This window comes from Salvia miltiorrhiza, chromosome 8 (genome assembly GCF_028751815.1).
Source record: "Salvia miltiorrhiza cultivar Shanhuang (shh) chromosome 8, IMPLAD_Smil_shh, whole genome shotgun sequence".
NCBI classification, from domain to species: domain Eukaryota; kingdom Viridiplantae; phylum Streptophyta; class Magnoliopsida; order Lamiales; family Lamiaceae; genus Salvia; species Salvia miltiorrhiza.
In genome coordinates, this window is record NC_080394.1 from 733,219 (window position 1) to 753,224 (window position 20,006).

Sequence of the window (20,006 nt, forward strand, 5' to 3'; positions counted from 1 at the left end):
ACCCGCGATGCGGGTGCTCTTAAACATGCAATTCTCTATTATCTAATTCTCTCCATACCCTACCAAATTCTCCTTTAATTTTCTCCTTCTTCTCTTTTTTATGAATTATTTTCTATACATCATTAAATTTGATTCATGAAAAAAATATTCAATATACTTAAATTTAATATGGTATAAAAATTATAAAAAATATATTTAAAACTAATAAGTTATGAAATATTAAAATATAAAATATTTTATTTTCTCTTTTCATTAAAATTTTATAACTTTTTATTTATTTAATATGATGTATAATAATAATAATGCGTAATTTTCAATATTTTAAATTTATTTAATGATTATAATTATTATTACATTTTATATAAAGTTGAATAAACTACATTTTCAAATTCTTGATTTTTTGAGTAATTACTGTGGATTATTTTCTTTTATTTTTAAAATATATTTTATATTTATTTATATTTTAATTTTATTTAATATTTATATTTGACTAATAGTAATAATAAAAAAGGTCACGTCTTCTCAATATGAGTATTGAGAGCTCAGTCGTCCGTCAATGGCGCCTTGATTTCAGAAACTATCCAATCACACTCCATTGATAAACCCCTCGATTCTCTCTCATCATTTCCAGCTGAATGCATCTATGAAAACTCCACCAAAACCAGTTTTCCACTTCCTTTTCGATCTCCCCACCAAAAAAATCCTCCCCAATTCACCCCTAATTCGACAAGACTGCAACAAAACCCTAAAAAATGGATTCCTCATCCCCAAATTTCTCGATTCCATTGCACAATTCGATAAATCCACTCAACGAAGATCAATCTCATCCGCGCACTCGGACCCTCCCGCCTCGGATGCAGTCTCCGTCGCTTCCACGGCGAGTTCGCCGTCGGAGGCGATCGACGCCGGCTCTTCGATAAGAAAACCGATCAGTTTGTGGCCGGGAATGTACCATTCGCCCGTCACAAATGCATTGTGGGAAGCGAGATCGAAATTGTTCGAGAAGACTTCGAATGGGTCCGAAAATGGCTCAGCTCAGAGTGAACTGATCGCCAAAAAACCGGCGGAGAGTCGAACGAGTATCTTGTACAAGTTTTCGAGTGATTATATACTGAGAGAGCAGTATAGGAATCCATGGAATGAGATTCGAATGGGGAAGTTGCTTGAAGATCTTGATGCTTTGGCTGGAACTATATCTTTCAAGGTAGTTTCCAACTCTTTCAAACTTTGTTTATTCATTTATTTGAAGTTGAAAAGAACAAATCGAGCTTTGATTTTTATGAAATGCATAAATTAATGATGCTAATAGCAATTTCTGAGATATTATGATAAAAATTAATGACCTCATGAAAGGGGTTCACTGTAAGGGGCGGAAGCAGAAAAAATCTTGATCACTCAAGTTTTTTAGAAGATAAATTCTATGCTATTTTGTTTGATGATAGGAGCTTTTTGGATAAAACTTTGCGCAATAATCTGATAATTTGACAATTTTATAAGAATAAACATATTGCTTGGTGGGGGCTGAAGCCCCCCTCTACCTCGCTGTAGGTATGTAGCATATCACTCATTTAAATGTGTATATATATACTATTTTGAACTACTTGCAGCTGCTACTTGTTAGTGCATTTATTAGTATCTCGATTAGAAGGCGTTTGGTAGAATTTGAACCTTGACCGTTTAAGCACATTTGATGCTCGAGTTTGTTGGCGATGCTCTGTGGTTTGAGTGTTGCAGCTTATGTGAATTGTGTCTAAGAGGGTGTTTGGCTAAGCTTATTTTGAAGAGCTTTGAACTTATAAGCTCCAACAGTTTATAAGTTGACAAAGTATGTGGATAATTGAGCTTATAAGCTAGAAAAATAATTTTGAGTTAGATAGAGAAAATCCTTCTTAGTTCTTAGAAAAGAGAAAATTGAAGATAAATAAAATTGAAAAGGTATATGATGGAAATAACAAATCATAATAAGGTTTATTTTTACAGCTTATAAATTGTTTAAGAGCTTATGTTGCCAAATACTTTGCAAGAGCTTATAAGCTTTCAAATAGCTTATAAATGTTTTAAGGAGCTTATAAGCTCAGCCAAACACTATTTTAAATACAATCTCAAGTTGCTTATTAACCTCTCTTCATCAATACATATTCTTCTCGAATCCTTCTTCTCTTGCTAATCACATGTATACTCACTCCGCCTCCAAATAAGTGTCCTATTTAGAAATGAAATCGGTCTCCGAATAAGTGTTCTATTCCAGAATTCCATGGTAAAATGATGCTAAACTTCCCATTAAACCATTGTAATCATTACAAATTTCCTTTACTTTTTAAGTTTTTAAGGTAGAGAAGGGGACACTTATTCGGGGACAGAGGGAAGGGAGTATTTTTTATTGATCTTGTAGAATAACATCCTCTATTTATTTTGAATTATGTCAGATTTCATTGCTTCTCTGTTTTTTGCGTTAGAATCGTATTTTCTGATTTCGTGGATGCTCCAGCACTGCTCCAGTAAGGATAGCTCCACAAGGCCATTAATATTAGTCACTGCTTCGGTCGACAAGATGGTCCTCAGGAAACCTATCAAGATCGACACTGATCTAACGATAGCTGGGGCCGTTACTTGGGTTGGACGCTCGTCCATGGAGATTCAACTCGAAGTCGCTCAGTCTTCTCAAGGTATCGTTCCATATTATAGTTTGTAGGAATGTTTTGTGTTGTCTTTGAGATGATATTTCACATTTTTTGCTCTCTTGCAGAAACATCAGATCCGTCGGATGCAGTTGCCCTCACAGCCAACTTCACATTCGTGGCTCGTGACTCAGAAACCGGAAAATCAGCCGTGATCAACCAGATCACTCCGGAAACGGAGAAGGAGAAAGTACTTTGGAAAGAAGCTGAAGAAAGGAACAAATTGAGGAAGCAGAGGAAAGGCGAAGAAAAGAAAGAAATGAACGATGATGATATGAAGAGGCTCGACGAAATGCTATCCGAGGGTCGGATCTTTTGCGATATGCCAGTTTTGGCCGACAGAGATAGTATCCTTATCAAGGATACTTGCCTTCAGAATTCTTTAATGTGCCAGCCGCAGCAAAGGAACATTCACGGGCGAATATTCGGAGGTTTCTTGATGAGGCGAGCACTGGAGCTCGCCTTTGCGACTGCTTACGCCTTTGCAGGAAGCGCGCCTTGCTTTCATGAAGTTGATCATGTAGATTTCCTTAAACCAGTAAGTCGAAGGATGGCACACTGCCTTTCTTGAAATCGTCGTGCATATCAATTCTGAAGAGCAAAGAGAGAAGCGCCTAACGCGTTTTCTTTGATGGCATAGGTTGATGTTGGGAACTTCCTCCGTTTCAAATCTTGCGTGTTGTATACAGAACTCGAGAATCCAAGAAAACCTATGATTAATGTGGAAGTCGTAGCTCATGTTATGCGGCCCGAGCTTCGATCCAGTGAGGTCAGCAGATCGCACTTACCTAATCTATACTATTCATTCATTCCTTCATATTTAGGTGTTAAGCGTGACTTATTTTGCTCTTCTTTTCTACGTGCTGTTTCTTTAGATGGCTACTCCTTTCCTATTCTGGCGTTTTTTCCATTGAATTTTCACCATAAAGGTTTTAATGAGTTTTGCCAGATTTTTTAGATCTCTTTTTTTAGGGATCATAGGGAGCTTTCATATATTTTTGGTTTACACATTACACAAACTTAAAATCTTGGCTCTAAATACACAAAGTTTTAATTTCTTTTTTTGATTTCACGCACGAAGAATACTTCCAGCGAATGAACATTGAGGTGGAAACTGTCAACATAGCTTAAAACGGAAGTCTTCCTAAATGACCTAGTTGGACATTAGGTAGATTTCACTACAGGAACACAAAAATTTGTTAACGAATAAACAAGAAGTGGGACATGCAGCGGTAGATAGTGCTAAAAGAATTATGAACACCGGTTTTTGTGATTACATGTCTCATTTCTTGTTGATTCGTTAATATATTTTTGTGTTCCTATATTGTAATTTACCTAATGTCAAGCTACGTTATTTAGGAAGATTTAAGCCCCATAAACAGTTCCGACTTCCACCTCAACATTCATTCACCGAAAATGTTCTTCGTATGCAAAATCAAAATACATAAATAAATAAATGAAAGCTCACGTATTTGGTGACATGATTTTAAGTTTATGTGCAAAACAAGAAATTCATGAAAATTCGTATTTAGCCACTATTACTCCTTGTTTTTTTGTTTTAATTCTTTCTGTAAGCTGTGAAATTGTGAATTGCCCTTCTCTCACAAGGTATCCAACAAGTTCTATTTCACCTTCACCGTGAACTCGGACGCGCTGAAAAACGGCCGTAAGATTCGGAATGTTGTACCCGCGACAGAGGAGGAAGCGCGACGAGTTATTGAGCGAATGGAAGCGGAGAGGTCTTATTAGTTGTGGCTTTGAGTTTTAGCAGCCTTTTTTCATTGCAATATATATGTGTTAAAAACTCACTAAATACTAATTTGTGTAGAGATAGCTGGATTTTATGGTCTTCTGTTTATCAATCAAACAAGATTGAAGCAGTGAACTCCTGATGTTTGGAATTTGGAAGATGCCTTTAGGCTCTTCATATTTGAAGCCGCTGCAGATTTCTCTTCGTTGCTTCAACCAACAAAAGAGGTTGTAGATTCGAATCATCGATTACCGTAGAAATGAAGAGCCATTATTAATCCTCTTTTAATTGAAAAAAAAAATACAACAAAAAAAGACATGAGATTAGATTGGTCATCGACTCAATCATGAATCGGTTTATATTCCTCCTCTCAAAATAAAGATAAAGAAAAAAGAATCGGTTTATATTCCCATTTTTCAGTTTTATTTAATATATTACTTATTTATTTTTATTTTTTTAAATAAGTTTCTAGTCTATTTCGGTGCATATGAAATTTCTTCAATGTAGTGCATGAAAAATACAAAATGACGTTATTTAATTTAAAGACAAGTAGGAAGCAATTATGAACAAGGTCCACAAATAAGAATTTTGCATCTTATTAAAAGAATTTTATAGAGATGTTACTTAGAAGCTATTTATATTTTCTCCAAACCACTTGATTCCACTGAATGCCAAAATAATTTAGAAATAAATAGAGCTATTATAATAATAGGATGAAAGACAAGAAAATAATTAGAGAAAATGGCCGAAATGATTTTTACTAATGATCTAAATAATTGTCCAATGATTCAATCGAATAATTGAATTTCTTACTTGAATGTTTCCTCCAACTCTGGAGAGATTTTGAGAGAAATGATTATAGGAAATAGATTAAAATGTCACATAAGCCGCCGGAAATTTATCCCGTAGTCAAAATTAAAAAGATACCAAAGTTCGTGGTTTTACAGGCAGAATCTTTTATTAGAGGTTAAAATCAAAATTCGCTCAAAGTTCGTGGTTTTAGAAGACATTAACCCTATTTTATTTTATAGGCATTGATTCATTTGAAGAATACTTTTTTATTTTTCATTTATCTCATCTTATATATATATATATATATATTCTATAATTGAAACCCGTATTTCTCACTTGTTTACCTTTCTTCAGATCTAATCTCGCAGTCGCCGCCCAACACTCTCCCTTTCTTCACTTGAAAATCTCACCTCCGATTAAGAATGATGAGCAGAAGAGCTGCTGTTTCTGCAATCGATCTCATTCATGGAAGAGGATTTCTTAATCGATGGTCGCATAAATCGGGTATTCTCTCTCCTCCATTCTCTCTCTTCTCTTCCAAGGCTTTTCAACCTAAGCAGCCCAGAATCGATTTCAGCTGTGTTAAAGAGTTAAATGATGCCATTGAATTGTTTCAAACAATAAAGAGCATGCGGCCAGAGCCTTCTCTTCTCGTGTTCAATAAACTTATGAGTGTTAGTGTAAAGATTGAGCAGTACTCCTTTGCCCTTGATGTGTTCGATGAAATGCTTGGGATGGGTGTCCCGGTTAATGATTACACAATGAACATTGCTGTCAATTGTTGTTGTCTCTTGAAAGACATGTACTCTGGTTTTTCTATAATGGGATTCTTTTTCAAGATCAGTTACGAACCAGATGTTACGACTATCGGCACTCTCATTAAAGGGTTGTTCTTGGTTGAGAAAGAGGCCGAAGCCGTGAAATTGTTTGAAAAGGTTCTGGATTTAAAACTTTGTGTGCCTAATAAAGTAATGATTCTGCACGTGATAGATGGGCTGTGCAAATCTGGACAGGTCGTTGCAGCACATGACTGGCTTCATCGATTAGAAAGTAATGGCTGCAGAGCCGATGTTTGGAGTTATAATGCGTTAATTGACGGATTTTGCAAAGAAGGAAAGATGGAAGAAGTTGGGAAGATATTGGAAACTATGACGCAACAAAATATGTGTCCCGATATTGTCACTTTCAGCATATTGGTTGACGCATATTGTAAAGTAGGAAAGATTGAAGAGGCTGGGAAGATATTGGAAACCATGACGCAACAAAATATTTGTCCAGACGTCTTCACTTATTCTTCGCTTATTGATGGGTTTTGTTTAAGGGGTGAAATTGAGAGAGGAAAGCAACTACTCGATCTCATGGCAGAGAGGGGCCTTAAACCCAATGTTGTTACCTATAATAGCTTAATTGACGGATATTGCAAGGTGGGGACCATCGATGAAGCTTTGCATCTTTTTCTTGAAATTCCGAGTAAAGGTTTGAAGCATAATGCACATACTTATAGTACCATGATACATGGATTATTCAAAAAAGGTAGATTTGTTGAGGGCTGGAAGCTTTTTGAGGATATGGAAGCTCAACAAGTACATCCTAACTTACATATTTATAGTATATTATTGGATGGGCTCTGTAGGAATGGAGAGATTGAGGAAGCTTTTTCATTACTGCGCATGATTGAAGTCAAAGGATTTACTCCTGACATAGTCTCGTATGGCTCGCTTATTGATGGATTATGCAAAAATGGCAAACGTGATGTTGCAAGAGATCTTTTGAGGGAACTTCCTTCTAAAGGATTGCAGCCTAATGTTTGGATATACAATATGATCATTCATTCACTTTGTCAAGAAGGATCTATGGAGGAGGCAGAATGTTTGCTTGTAGAGATGAAGAACCGTGGCTGTGGACCTGATCGTGTGACATACAACATTATCATCCGAAGTTTGCTAAAGCGAAATGAGCTTCACAAGGCAACATCATTCATGGAGGAAATGCGCCAAAAGGGATTCTCAGCAGATTCTGCAACTTCTTCAGTGCCAACTGATCGAGCGGAAGAACAAAGTGGAGATGGTTTTTTCCTCAAATTGATGAAGAACCTTGCTCCCAAGAAAATTGTATCGTAGTCCTTTCTTCTTGATTATATACGAGGTTAGTGATATGGACACTCATATAATATCATCTTTTCGTCAATTTTGTGGGTAATAACTAATAATGATACTGTTATTGAAATTATCGTTATGCAAGTGTTGAATAAAAATTAAATAATCTATTATATAAGCTCTTACCACGATCTTCAATTCAAAATGCATATCACATATATATTTTTATGAACTGAATAATATTTCCAGCGAATGAACATTGAGGTGGAAACTGTCAACGGAGCTTAAAACGAAAGTCTCCTAAATGACCTAGTTGGACATTAGGTAGACTGCAGGAACACAAAAATTTGTTAACGAATCAACAAGAAGTGGGACATGCAGCGGTAGATAGTGCTAAAAGAATTATGAACACTAATTTTTGTGATTACATGTCTCATTTTTTGTTGATTCATTAATATATTTTTGTGTTCCTATATTGTAATTTACCTAATGTCAAGCTACGTTATTTAGGAAGATTTAAGCCCCATAAACAGTTCCGACTTCCACCTCAACATTCATTCACCGAAAATGTTCTTCATGTGCAAAATCAAAATAAATAAATAAATGAAACTTCACGTATTTGGTGACATGATTTTAAGTTTTTTGCAAAACAAGATAGGAAGTTCTTTCGTGGACGGATGGAGTATTACTTATTTATTTATTTATTTATTTTAAAATAAGTTTCTAGTCTATTTCTGTGCATATGAAATTTCTTCTATGTAGTGCATGAAAAATCATGACAATTGAAATAAATAATGATGAAATTTTCATTCCATGTCAACAAAAAAAACAAAGCCCTTTTTTAATGGAAACTTTTCGTAATCGTAGTTTTTTTTGCTTCATTCTCGAGTATGAAAATTTCCAAATTGAACAAGTCTACTTGTTACAAATTAATTTTCAAACTACTTTCATTTTGCATTTATTTAAATAACAGGACTAGGTTACTTACTCATTTTAAAACAAGACGTACAAACTATCAAGATATGATAAAATTTCTATCAAATTAACATCATTAATTTGTTGTGAAATACGATTAATTCAAAATAAATAGATTTTTTGCTCCATCGTTGAATCAAATATCACTAATTCATGTATTCGCAGTAAAAGATGATGAATTTGAAAATATAGAACTTCTCTGTCATGGAATTCTAACCAGGATCACGAATTTATTCAACAAACTACTTAACTCACATAGATGTCCACGATCTAGAGCTGTAAATGGTTCATAACTTATATTTTAAAATATATTTTTATTTTATCCGATCTCTATTTAACTTGTCATTAGTTATTTATGATTATATAATTCCTTTCCCCCTTTTCAATTATTTTTACTAAGCACAGATCCCAAAAGACAAAGTTGCTCATATTTATTGGAACTTTTAGGTGATTTAATCTAGTGTGTGTATATATATACATATGTATGTGTATGTATTGAAAGAACAATTTTAGCGGTGGTTGTTAAAATTAATTTATAAATATTTGACTGGGTTTTCTTTTTCTTTCTTTTTTTTGGTGTTGGAATAGCAATTCTAGTGGTGGTTATTGAAATTAATTTATAGATATTTTACCAAGTTAGTCATATTAATAATTGGACACAGTGCAAAGTTGGTCATATAAATTGAAACTTTTAAAAGTCGTGCAAAATTTAAAATTCGACTTAAATTCATGATATTACATGCATTTAACCCTCTTTTAAAATAACAATTCTAGTGGTTGTTTTTAAAAATAATTTATATATATATATTTATTGAAAGAACAATTATGGTAATGGTAGCTAATGAGATCTTGCTCTAGTAGCAAAGTTAAGGCACCCAAAAACTCTTCTTTGAAAAAGGTTTTCGGTTCAATCTCGTTTGACAGCAATATTTTCACACTTTATGAGCGTTCTCGTCTACGTGCGTGCGGGTTGCATAATAGAGCTTTGGGAAGCTTGGATCCGGTCAAGATCCCAAGAACAAGGAACGCTTATATACTTATCTTGAAAAGATCATTTTAGTGGTGGTTGTTAAATTAATTTATAAATTTTTGACCAAGTTTATATAATTTTCTTGATTGGGATTCAAGAGCACGTTTTTCTTTTTCATTAATTTTTTTGAGAGCCCTATATATTGTACAATTGAAACTCTTCTTTCTCACTTGTTTACCTTTCTTCAGTTCAGATCTAATCTCGCAGTCGCCGCCCAACACTCCCTTTCTTCACATTAAAATCTCACCGTCGATTAAGGATGATTAGCAGAAGAGCTGCTGTTTCTGCAATCGATCTCATTCACGGAAGAGGATTTCTCAATAGATGGTCGCATAAATCGGGTATTCTCTCTCCTCCATTCTCTCTCTTCTCTTCCAAGGCTTTTCAACCTAAGCAGCCCAGAATCGATTTCAGCTGTGTTAAAGAATTAAATGATGCCATTGAATTGTTTCAAGAAATAAAGAGCATGCGGCCAGAGCCTTCTTTTCTCGTGTTCAATAAACTTATGAGTGTTAGTGTAAAGATTGAGCAGTACTCCTTTGCCCTTGATGTGTTCGATGAAATGCTTGGGATGGGTGTCCCGGTTAATGATTACACAATGAACATTGCTGTCAATTGTTGTTGTCTCTTGAAAGACATGTACTCTGGTTTTTCTATAATGGGATTCTTTTTCAAGATCAGTTACGAACCAGATGTTGCGACTATCGGCACTCTCATTAAAGGGTTGTTCTTGGTTGAGAAAGAGGCCGAAGCCATGAAATTGTTTGAAAAGGTTCTGGATTTAAAACTTTGTGTGCCTAATGAAGTAATGATTCTACACGTGATAGATGGGCTGTGCAAATCTGGGCAGGTCATTGCAGCACATGACTGGCTTCATCGATTAGAAAGTAATGGCTGCACAGCCAATGTTTGGAGTTATAATGCGTTAATTGACGGATTCTGCAAAGAAGGAAAGATGGAAGAAGCTGGGAAGATATTGGAAACCATGACGCAACAAAATATTTGTCCAGACGTCTTCACTTATTCTTCGCTTATTGATGGGTTTTGTTTAAGGGGTGAAATCGAGAGAGGAAAGCAACTACTCGATCTCATGGCAGAGAGGGGCCTTAAACCCAATGTTGTTACCTATAATAGCTTAATTGACGGATATTGCAAGGTGGGGACCATCGACGAAGCTTTGCATCTTTTTCTTGAAATTCCGAGTAAAGGTTTGAAGCATAATGCGCATACTTATAATACCATGATACATGGATTATTCAAGAAAAGTAGATTTGTTGAGGGCTGGAAGCTTTTTGAGGATATGGAAGCTCAACAAGTACATCCTGACTTACATAATTATAATATATTATTGGATGGGCTCTGTAGGAATGGAGAGATTGAGGAAGCTTTTTCGTTACTGCGCATGATTGAAGTGAAAGGATTTACTCCCGACATAGTCACGTATGGCTCGCTAATTGATGGATTATGCAAAAATGGAAAAAGTGATGTTGCAAGAGATCTCCTGAAGGAACTTACCTCTAAAGGTTTGCAACCTAATGTTTGGATATATAGTATGATCATTGATTCACTTTGTCAACAAGGATCTATGGAGGAGGCACAACGTTTTCTTGTAGAGATGGAGAATTCTGGCTGTGGACCTAATCATGTGACATACAACATTATCATCCGGAGTTTGCTAAAGCGAAATGAGGTTCACAAGGCAACATCATTCATGGAAGAAATGCGCCAAAAGGGATTCTCAGCAGATTCTGCAACTTCTTCAGTGCCAACTGATCGAGCGGAAGAACAAAGTGGAGATGGTTTTTTCCTCAAATTGATGAAGAACCTTGCTCCCAAGAAAATTGTATCGTAGTCCTTTCTTCTTGATTATATACGAGGTTAGTGATACGGACACTCATATAATATCATCTTTTCGTCAATTTTGTGGGTAATAACTAATAATGATACTGTTTTTTTTAGGTGTGCAGTTTTGGGCCTGTGCTAAATTTAGTTTTGGTCTGTTATAATTTAAAGTTTCTAATTGATTAAATGAGAGAAAGCTATGGAAGTGAACATATTCAGTTATTGTACCTATTTCATGTTGAGGCCTCCAAGAAATGAACGTTTCAAGAGATTTTAATCTTAAAGTTGTATTGAAACTGCTGATTTTATTTTGCGATACGTCATGCTGTGTTTGTTCTTCAATGGCATACATCGTTGTGTGATGCGTTTCTACTGCAGGGCGAGGATTCGTATAGCCTTAGAGCCAGAGGTTCTCGTCTCGGAGTTGCAAGCAGCAATGGTGCCGACGTGCAGTGGAGTTCGACTCTCTATATGCTTGTTGCCCCAAGTTGTATTTAGATGAGCTCAACATTTCATTGATGATATTTCTATGTCTGGTAACCTGTTAGAATTGAACTATGTTAGGACATATGTAGTTTGTATTTCTAAGATTTGAACATTTTGTTGATGGAGTAACAATCTTGTGTTTAAATTATTAGTATTACAATTACACAAGTTTGTTTGTTTGTTTTTTTGGTTTATGACCAGTTTATTTTAAATAGCATTCCTGTTTTAAATAACTGCTATGGGATGAAAACTTCCCATAGCAGTTAGGAAAATAGGAAGGATGTATTAGTTGTATCTATAATATATTTATGAGTTGGTCTTGCATACACTATGCGACCAGATTTTAAAGTTTACATTTGTTCACAATAATGTTTACTTTTATTCATGTTCACAATAAATGTATAACTTATGCTAAAAGTAAAAGTTCTCATGAATAAAAGTAAATATTATCTTGAAGAAATGTAAACTTTGAAACGGGACCGGGTGTATACAATAATGTGTGTATTTTTAAAAGGCAACTTCAATTTGAAGTAAATTTTAAATTGACTTCAAATTATTAATGGCAATATTGAAATTATCGTTATGCAAGTGTTGAATAAAAATTAAATAATCTATTATATAAGCTCTTACCACGATCTTCAATTCAAAATGCATATTACATATATATATTTTATGAACCGAATAATACAATTTGGGAAAGAGTGAAACAATAAGCATAAGGAAATAAGGAAGAGAGGAGGAAAAAAATAAGGTACTCGTGATTTATTTAAAATTAAAAATCAAATCATTTTGTATGTAATGATGCAAAATTAATGACCACTAACATTTCCTCAAAAAACTTCTACTAATTTAATTTTGTGGTATAATATGTGCAGAAAAATATAATCAAAATAACTACATATATTTGTAGTGAATATTTATATTTAAAAATATGTGATTATTATTATTATTATTATATGTTTGTTTATATGTATATAAAAATATATGATCATTTATGTGTGACATAAAACACGAATATGACTAATAATGATAATTAATTGTATTGTGAGTGGAGAGGGGATCTATTGTTGAATAGTGTCCTTAAATAAAATATGACTATTTTTCGTTGACACCCGAAAAAGAAAAAAATTGTGACTATTTTTACAGCACGAAGAAAATAGTTAAAAGGTTATTGGTATTTTAGAATGAAATATATAATTTATAATAGTTCATTTGATTATTGCCTTACTTTCTCTAGATTATTTTCTATGCTATTTACATTTCAAAACTATATTATACACATTACTCTATCAGTAGGATAAATTTATAAATGTCAATAAAGATAAATTACATACATACTATGATCAAATTAGCAAGAGAGGGTTTGAACTAATCAAAATACCAATATTACTAGTATTTAATAACTATCAAAGTCACTTAGCATATGTTACATTATTACATACATGATAAACCAATTGGCAAATTCCCCTACTCGATTTCCCTTTCAAATACAAAAGTGAGACGACAAATACAAGATTTATACATCACACATTCTGTTCAAAACCTTAATTCCAAGCTGCATCCAACAAAAATCATGGAGGAACCGCAGAAGAGGAGTATCCGTCGTCGGAGGCGCTACTCCGACGAAAAACTCTCGTCCGAGGAGGAGCTACTCCGCGGCCTCTCATCGAATGTGGGGAAGACTTGAGGGAGGCTAGGAGCAGCAGGCATCGGGACCGGCCTGGCCGAGTTCATCATGGTCCGTTCGTTGATCTTGCCGACGTCCTTGCAAACTCGGTCGAGAGTCGAGAGGAAGTCGCGGACGACCATGAACAAGCGCAACGGGTGAGCCTCTTCCTTAGCTGAGTCGCCGTGGAAATACTCGGTTAAACCCTTCACCATGGAGAGGGCTATCCCCTCTTGAGCTTGGATGTTCATGATCTCCGTCTCCACGTTCTTTGAGAACTCGTTCATGCAGTCGGAGAACTTCTGGCTGCTCTCCTTCAACGGGAGCTCCTCGTTCAGCTTAAGTACCTCGGCGATCTTCGAAACCCCAGCGGCTAGTTTCGCAACGTCGTTGCTAAGCACATCAGCATCCATGGCAGCGGCTTTCTTCACATTCGTGAGCTCTCCGCCCAATCCCGAGACGACTTGGAGACCTAGCTTCCGGTACTCCACTTCGTCTCGGAGGGTGGGCGGCTGCCTCTCCTCGGTGGTCAGATTCTGGTCCGCGCCAGAGAGGTGCGCGCCTTCCGCCCTGATGATCTCTTGGACGACAAAGTGAAGGAGCGTCGTCTTTCCATCCGCGCCTTTGACGTCTACGAGCTTGAGAAGCGTGTCGAGCTTGAAGGCGTGGGCGTCGCCCCTGTTGGTCCCGACGTTCATGCGGTTCCCGGTCTTGAGCACTGCTTCCAGCAGTTTACGAAACATTCTGCTGCTCTTGAGTTCTTTACACGCCGACTGCAGACAAGTAAACGATAAAAACGTGCCGAAATCAACGCTACGCACAAAAAATGATACAAAGTTTCTCAAAGTTGAGGTTATAAACTAAAACTCGCGAAAAGTTCAGGCTATTAACTCCGATTTTATGGGGTGAGCATAACCGAACCGGAAGCCGAACCGGAAAACCACACCAAACCAACCATACATCTATTGAAAAGTGAATAATCCGACTCATCTCTCTTGATCGGATATTGAGTCGAGTAGGTTTACCTCAAGTGTGTCGAACGACCTCTTGAGGTGTTCGACCTCCGACTCGAAGTTGGCAACGTAGAGCATAGCATCCACCCTCTTGAACGCGAAAGGTATATCGAGCACTGCTTTGAGGAACGCCTCAGCCGTACCAAGTTTGGAGGGCGACTCGTCTTTGAATTCCTTTAGCTTGCGCTCTTCCTCTTTCGTAGGAGCCATCTTCAACAAACTCTCGAGGAGCTCAGTCCCCAGCGCGTCGGCATTTCCTGCACAAACGAGCAACGACGAACACCACAATTAAGTTTAGTCTACTCTCATTATTCACATCTTACACTAAAACACAAAATGCATAAAATCAATCCACAAGCAGCAAGCAGAAACATTCGAAAACGAAAACAATATTTCCATACGAAGTTGCAAAACATCTGGACGGAACGAGCAAACAGAAACAATCGCAACACGAGCAGCAAATGCAGGCGAGAGGCATCTAAATAACATCAGGCCATATACTATACAACGACAAGCTGTAATCGCTGCATGAAACGAGCAAGTAGCAACGATAACAACCCGAGTTTGGCATAGACAAAAATGAGAGCACAAGACTCCAACTAAACCAACCAAAACCGAGCTAGACATAGAGACAAAAACCATGCTCGAATCATGCCTTCGACTCACCTTCAACGAGTGCTTCGCAAACTTCATCAACTGTCACATTCAGAGCCCTCAGCAGTATCGCGATGTTCTGAGACTTCTTCGGGTCGAGCACGAGGTTTTCTTGGTTAGCTTCCGCGATCAACGGGCGCCTAACTCCATCTTTTCCGTTCCCATTCGAATTCACCATGAACAGAGTCTCAATCATTTCCTCATTCAACCTATAACAGAAATTCACACAATGCAACATTTAAATCACAAAAAGGCCTCATCTTTCGACTCAACAACATAAATCGAAACAAAAAATAGAATGCACATTATAATGTGTGAATCAAAATGGTAAAAACTTGTTTAATTATGGCCGATGCATCAATCAGACTATATATAGTCTAAATCATTATATATCCATTAGAAATATGTGTATTTCTATCATAACAAAACACAGAAATTTGATCAAAAAATAGAAAAATTAAATAAAAAGAAAATTTCTTACTGAAAAGAACTGGATTTGAGCTGATCCCAAACCATAGCTCTATCTGAACTAGCTCTCACTTTATCCCAATGCAAAGGTTTCAACTTGGGCTTTAAAATCTCCCCTGAATTTCCCAAACCACCCTTCCTCGTGGGGGCCACCAGCTCGGGCGGCCCGGCCGCGGCATCCCACGGCCTCGGCGGAGGAGGAGCGGGCGGCGCTCTACCGACGCCTGAGAAGCTCGAGGTCCGCGGGGAGCAGTCGCGGGTGGTGCCGCCCTCCTCCGTGGACGACGGCGAGAAGGGGGAGAATGACGGAATTGCCCTCGGCTCCCGCGCCGGCGGGGGAGGGATGAACCGCCGCAGTGGGCCCGGGAAGCTGACGAGGCTGTCGGGGGACTTCGATTGCGGGCTGACGGAGTTCAGCGCGGCGACGGAGGGGCTGTTTTCCGGCGAGATTGAGTACGCCGGCGAGCTGCTGCAGCGCAGCGAGTTCAGGCTTCTGCTCTTGTTGAATTCGTTGGCTTTGTTGTTTGGGGGTGATCTGGTGCGGTGGGGACTAGCGTTGTTTGCGGTGGAGCCTCGCGGCGAGAAGAATTCCTCCTCGTCGTGATCGTTTTCTTGATTTTCCGGCGAGGCGGCGGGAGGGGGGATTTGACCGGAGTGCTGGCGGGGAAGCGGGGGGAGGGGGTGGAGCTCCGGGGAGCCGAGGCGGTGGTAGTTGAGGGTGGGAGTGGGAGGGGTAATTTGGCCATTTTGCTGTTGGGGGGGCTCGCGGGAGCTGACGAGGGTGCCGAGGTAGAGGAACTCGGAGGAGGTGGAGGAGGGGGCGTGGAGGGGGTGGAGTGGGGGCGGCGGTTTCTTGGAGGGGTCGAGGGGGGCGGCGGTGTCGGAGGTGGGGGTGTCGGGGGGGAAGAGGCGGAGGCTGTCGGATTTGAGGTGGCGGGGGGCGTGGGGGCGGTAGTGGCGGAGGAGGAGGAGGAGGAGGGAGGCGAGGGCGAGGATGGAGAGGAGAGAGAGGGAGACGATGAGAGAGATGAGCTTGATGGGCTTGTGGGAGGGGTGGTTGGAGGAGGGGAGCACGAGGGAGGAGATGTTGGCGGGAAAGCTGCCGAACGCGGCGGCGGAGGAGGAGGAGGAGGTGGTGGGCGGGGGAGGGGGCGGGGGCGGGGAGAGGTAGGAGGGGAAGAAGGCGTTTGAGGGGGTGGAGGGGGGGTCGGGTGGGGGGAGGGTGGAGAAGGGGTACTTGGGCTGCTGGGGTTGGGGGGAGGGGGCGGGGAAGGGGGGTTGAGAGATGGTGCTGGGCTGGTCGAAGGGGAAGAGGGGCTGGTGGAGGAGGCGGCGGTGCGGCGTCGTCGCCGCGGCGGCGGCGGCGGAGAGGAGGAGGAGGAATGTGAGAATGGTGGCGGGTGGGAGGTGGAAATAGTGCATTTTTTTTAGGAGTGTTTGGAGCTAGGTTGAACAATGTGGGTTTAACTATGTGAAACGCTCGCCCGCGGCGGTGCTGCGGCGGCGGAGGGGGTGGTGGTGGGGCCGGAGATGGCGGTGGAGGAGTGGGTGCTGCAGAAGTTATGCCGCCAGTGACAAAGTTTCAGACACTGAGTGATATTAATTGGCTTTTCGCCGCAGAGGTCAAAGAAAGGTGGAAAAGTAGAAATAAAATAAAAAAGAAGCTTTTTTCAAAAATAGTTTTATTTTTATCCTTATTTTTAAATTTAAATCAGTATTGTGATTTTTGAAAAATTATTCTGGCAAAGTGGATTTTCCTCAAATAAAACTGTTGCTCAAAGAGAGTAAAGAGGATAGTGTCAAGGTGAATTAAAAGGTGCAAGGCTCCAAATTTTTATTCAAATGAAAGACTAAGTGTGAAAGAGATAGGAGTCAAACTAACCAAAAATATTGTAAAATAGATGTGTCATTTAACAAAACGTGCCACAAATTTGTAATTTAGTAGTCCTTTTTATTAATGTAGAAATGAGAGATTGGGATTTGATCTTCAATTCTTCATTCACCTGACTTAAAAGTTAAAAATATCTGGTATCATTTAGTATTATAAAATATTGATTTTTAAAACAATATAATTATTTATAAAATAAAATGATATTAATATAAATAATAAATTATATAAAGGTGTTTGCTATATACTCCATCCGTCCCTCAAATTTATTGTCGGTACGTCCCTGAAAATTATGGTATTTCCTTATTTGAAAATGATGATAAAAATTTTATTCTCACTCACTATTTACAAAAGATGTCGGGCTCAATCTCCATTTAAAATATAATTATCATATTTTTTTCTTAAAGCTCATATAATTTCTATTGCACCATAATTTATGAGGACGAATAGAGCATTAATTTTTTATTTTAAAAATAATTTATTAAAATAAAACGTACAATTAAAATAATTAAAATAGTGTCACCTAATAACTAACAAAAATCCCACGTAGAGAAAGGAAGGAGCAAAAATGGTTGGCCATGATTGAAATAATCAGATAATGCAATCTAAGAAAAGAAAAGGAAGGTGTTCAAAAGTAATGGGAATAGTAAATGAATTATGAAAAATGATGAGGATTAGATTTTACAAGATGTTAAAAATATTATCTGACAATTCACAAAATGTTGTCTAGCTCTTGGGATTTGCAGCCTTTTACTGCCAAAATTTAACTTATATGTATATCAAATTCCAGGAGATGTACTCCCCTACCCCATCTCCTTTAAATCTTCTGCTAGATTTAGCCAAATATTCAATCACTATATACTTAATTTCATCCCAAAAGAATATTACTAATTCTTTTTTTATTAAATGTTGACATATTACTCCATGATATATATATATATATATATATATATATATATATATATATATATAGAATAAGAGCATTTCTTAAGATATAAAATAAGAATCATTTTCAGCCCTTAGATCATCAAGATTTACGGTTGATTCATAATCCTGTTTGATGGATTTATGGTCCTGAGTTCGAATCCCAAAGGTAGCAAAAATTTATTTTTCATACATTTATACAGCGAATTCATACGTGTTTTACATAAAATTCATACATTAAAAATTGCTCTTATTTTTTAATTTAAGATGTGCTCTCACGGTAGTCCACCTCTATATATATATATATATATATATATATATATATATATATATATTTCTCCACTTACAATATGCGCCATCCGTTCCACGTTTCTTGGTACATTTACTTTGGACGGAGAAATTAAGAATAAAGAGTTAAGAGTAAGAGTATAAAGATGATAGAGTCCACTTATTTTATGTTCGTAAATAGTGTAGATAAGGTAGAGATCACATATTATTTTTAAAAAATATCATTATAAATGAGATAAATTAAAAAAGAAAATATACCAAGATAAATGAGATGAAGGAAGTATTTAATTAATTTTATTAAAAATCATGTCACCCTTTCCTAAGACTATTTTTTGATGATGCAAGATTATGAAATTATCATTCACTATTCAAGTTTATCATAAATTATTAATTTTGATTTGTTAATATTTAGATCATAATATACTCATTCCGTCTCAATTCAATAGGTTATAGTGCTTGAACACAGATATTAAAAAATGAATAGTTCATAATAAAATAGGAGATACAATTTTTTTTTGAGGATATATTGTCCAATTAATAGTAGAAAGAAATTAAAATATTTTTTCTTTTAAAGGAAATAAGAGATAATTATGTGTTTGGTCACAGTGACATTTGATATAAATAATACGTTTTTGAGATATTTGTTATGTATCGACTTTCCATTTTAAAAAATGACCTATTGAAATAAAATATTCAAATAAGGAAACATGGCCTCCATTTTAAAAAATGACGATGAAGCGCAGTCTGTTGGTAAGACGCTTCACCTCCAACCAATAGGTCGGGGGTTCGAGTCACCTTAGGAGCTAGAGTGTGAGTGAGTTTTTTCCTTTTTTTTATTGTAACAAATTAAAAAAAAAAAAAAAAAAAAAACATGGCCTATTGAATTGAGACGTGGGGAATATGTTCAATTTCCTAGTAGATTTTTTCGGTACCTAAAAGTTAAATAGAACATCATAAATTCGACGCGAAAATACAAATGTAATTTTTTTTAATACTATATGAAATCAAAAAAAATTGAAAAAAATAAAAAACTCCCTTCATCCATGAAATAGAGTCACGTTTGATGTGGATACGATTTTTTTTAATAAAATTATTAAAATTATTGTAAGTAGAATGAAGTACAATTTGTAGGGATATTGTTAGTATAAAAAAATGAAGTAAAAAATATTATTAGTTAAAAAATAAAATAAAAATATAATTTATAATTTTAAATATAAGAGAAAATATACGATGCAATGGTTCAAAAAAAATTTAAAAAAATATGTCTTGTGGATAAAAAAATGGGCAAATAAAAGTAGGTATAAAAAATATATTTGCACGGAGATAGATACAAACAGTGAAAAAAAGAAAAAAAAAGAAGTGATGGCCAGCTATAGCAAAGCTGTGAACTATGAAATGTGAATCTGCCAAAGTGTGGGGTAGCAAAGCATGAAAATGGCTCTTCATTTTCACACAC

The 20,006-nt window shown here is 37.0% G+C and overlaps 3 protein-coding genes across 4 annotated transcripts; 2 read left to right on the forward strand and 1 right to left on the reverse strand.

The window, feature by feature from the left end:
* The first annotated feature begins 454 nt into the window (after window positions 1–454).
* Window positions 455–4,613, forward strand: LOC130999744 (acyl-coenzyme A thioesterase 2, chloroplastic). Of its 2 annotated transcripts, XM_057925362.1 has the most exons (5): window positions 455–1,204; window positions 2,489–2,666; window positions 2,747–3,216; window positions 3,319–3,447; window positions 4,287–4,613. In XM_057925362.1, exons 1-5 carry the CDS (start codon window positions 644–646, stop codon window positions 4,425–4,427), a joined length of 1,479 nt encoding a protein of 492 aa, XP_057781345.1. In that variant the 5' UTR covers window positions 455–643; the 3' UTR covers window positions 4,428–4,613. The 2 variants fall into 2 exon arrangements, with proteins under 2 accessions (XP_057781345.1, XP_057781344.1); XM_057925361.1 differs by having other exon boundaries at window positions 3,319–4,613.
* LOC130996999 (pentatricopeptide repeat-containing protein At1g12775, mitochondrial-like) lies at window positions 4,543–11,843 on the forward strand. Its single transcript, XM_057922280.1, has 3 exons — window positions 4,543–4,655; window positions 5,575–7,339; window positions 9,523–11,843. Exons 2-3 carry the CDS (start codon window positions 5,643–5,645, stop codon window positions 11,171–11,173), a joined length of 3,348 nt encoding a protein of 1,115 aa, XP_057778263.1. The 5' UTR covers window positions 4,543–4,655; window positions 5,575–5,642; the 3' UTR covers window positions 11,174–11,843.
* Window positions 11,844–13,018: 1,175 nt separating this feature from the next.
* LOC130999740 (formin-like protein 1) lies at window positions 13,019–17,095 on the reverse strand. The gene is made up of 4 exons (XM_057925358.1): window positions 15,464–17,095; window positions 14,995–15,191; window positions 14,341–14,585; window positions 13,019–14,088 (listed from the first exon to the last, which is right to left on the reverse strand). The coding sequence occupies exons 1-4, from the start codon at window positions 16,870–16,872 to the stop codon at window positions 13,264–13,266; spliced, it is 2,676 nt and encodes an 891-aa protein (XP_057781341.1). The 5' UTR covers window positions 16,873–17,095; the 3' UTR covers window positions 13,019–13,263.
* Window positions 17,096–20,006: the final 2,911 nt, after the last annotated feature.

What these genes read in the sequence shown, in the direction of transcription:
- LOC130999740 (XM_057925358.1), bottom strand. Translation starts at nt 16,872, where the DNA reads ATGCACTATTTCCACCTCCCACCCGCCACCATTCTCACATTCCTCCTC. An exon ending in CTCAAATCCAGTTCTTTTCA is followed by an intron (nt 15,192 to 15,463) that starts GTAAGAAATTTT and finishes TTTCTGTTATAG; the next exon opens with GTTGAATGAGGAAATGATTG. An exon ending in GGTCGTTCGACACACTTGAG is followed by an intron (nt 14,089 to 14,340) that starts GTAAACCTACTC and finishes ACTTGTCTGCAG; the next exon opens with TCGGCGTGTAAAGAACTCAA.
- LOC130996999 (XM_057922280.1), top strand. Translation starts at nt 5,643, where the DNA reads ATGATGAGCAGAAGAGCTGCTGTTTCTGCAATCGATCTCATTCATGGA. An exon ending in CCCAAGAAAATTGTATCGTA is followed by an intron (nt 7,340 to 9,522) that starts GTCCTTTCTTCT and finishes TCAGATCTAATC; the next exon opens with TCGCAGTCGCCGCCCAACAC.
- LOC130999744 (XM_057925361.1), top strand. Translation starts at nt 644, where the DNA reads ATGAAAACTCCACCAAAACCAGTTTTCCACTTCCTTTTCGATCTCCCC. An exon ending in CTGGAACTATATCTTTCAAG is followed by an intron (nt 1,205 to 2,488) that starts GTAGTTTCCAAC and finishes TGGATGCTCCAG; the next exon opens with CACTGCTCCAGTAAGGATAG. An exon ending in AGTCGCTCAGTCTTCTCAAG is followed by an intron (nt 2,667 to 2,746) that starts GTATCGTTCCAT and finishes GCTCTCTTGCAG; the next exon opens with AAACATCAGATCCGTCGGAT.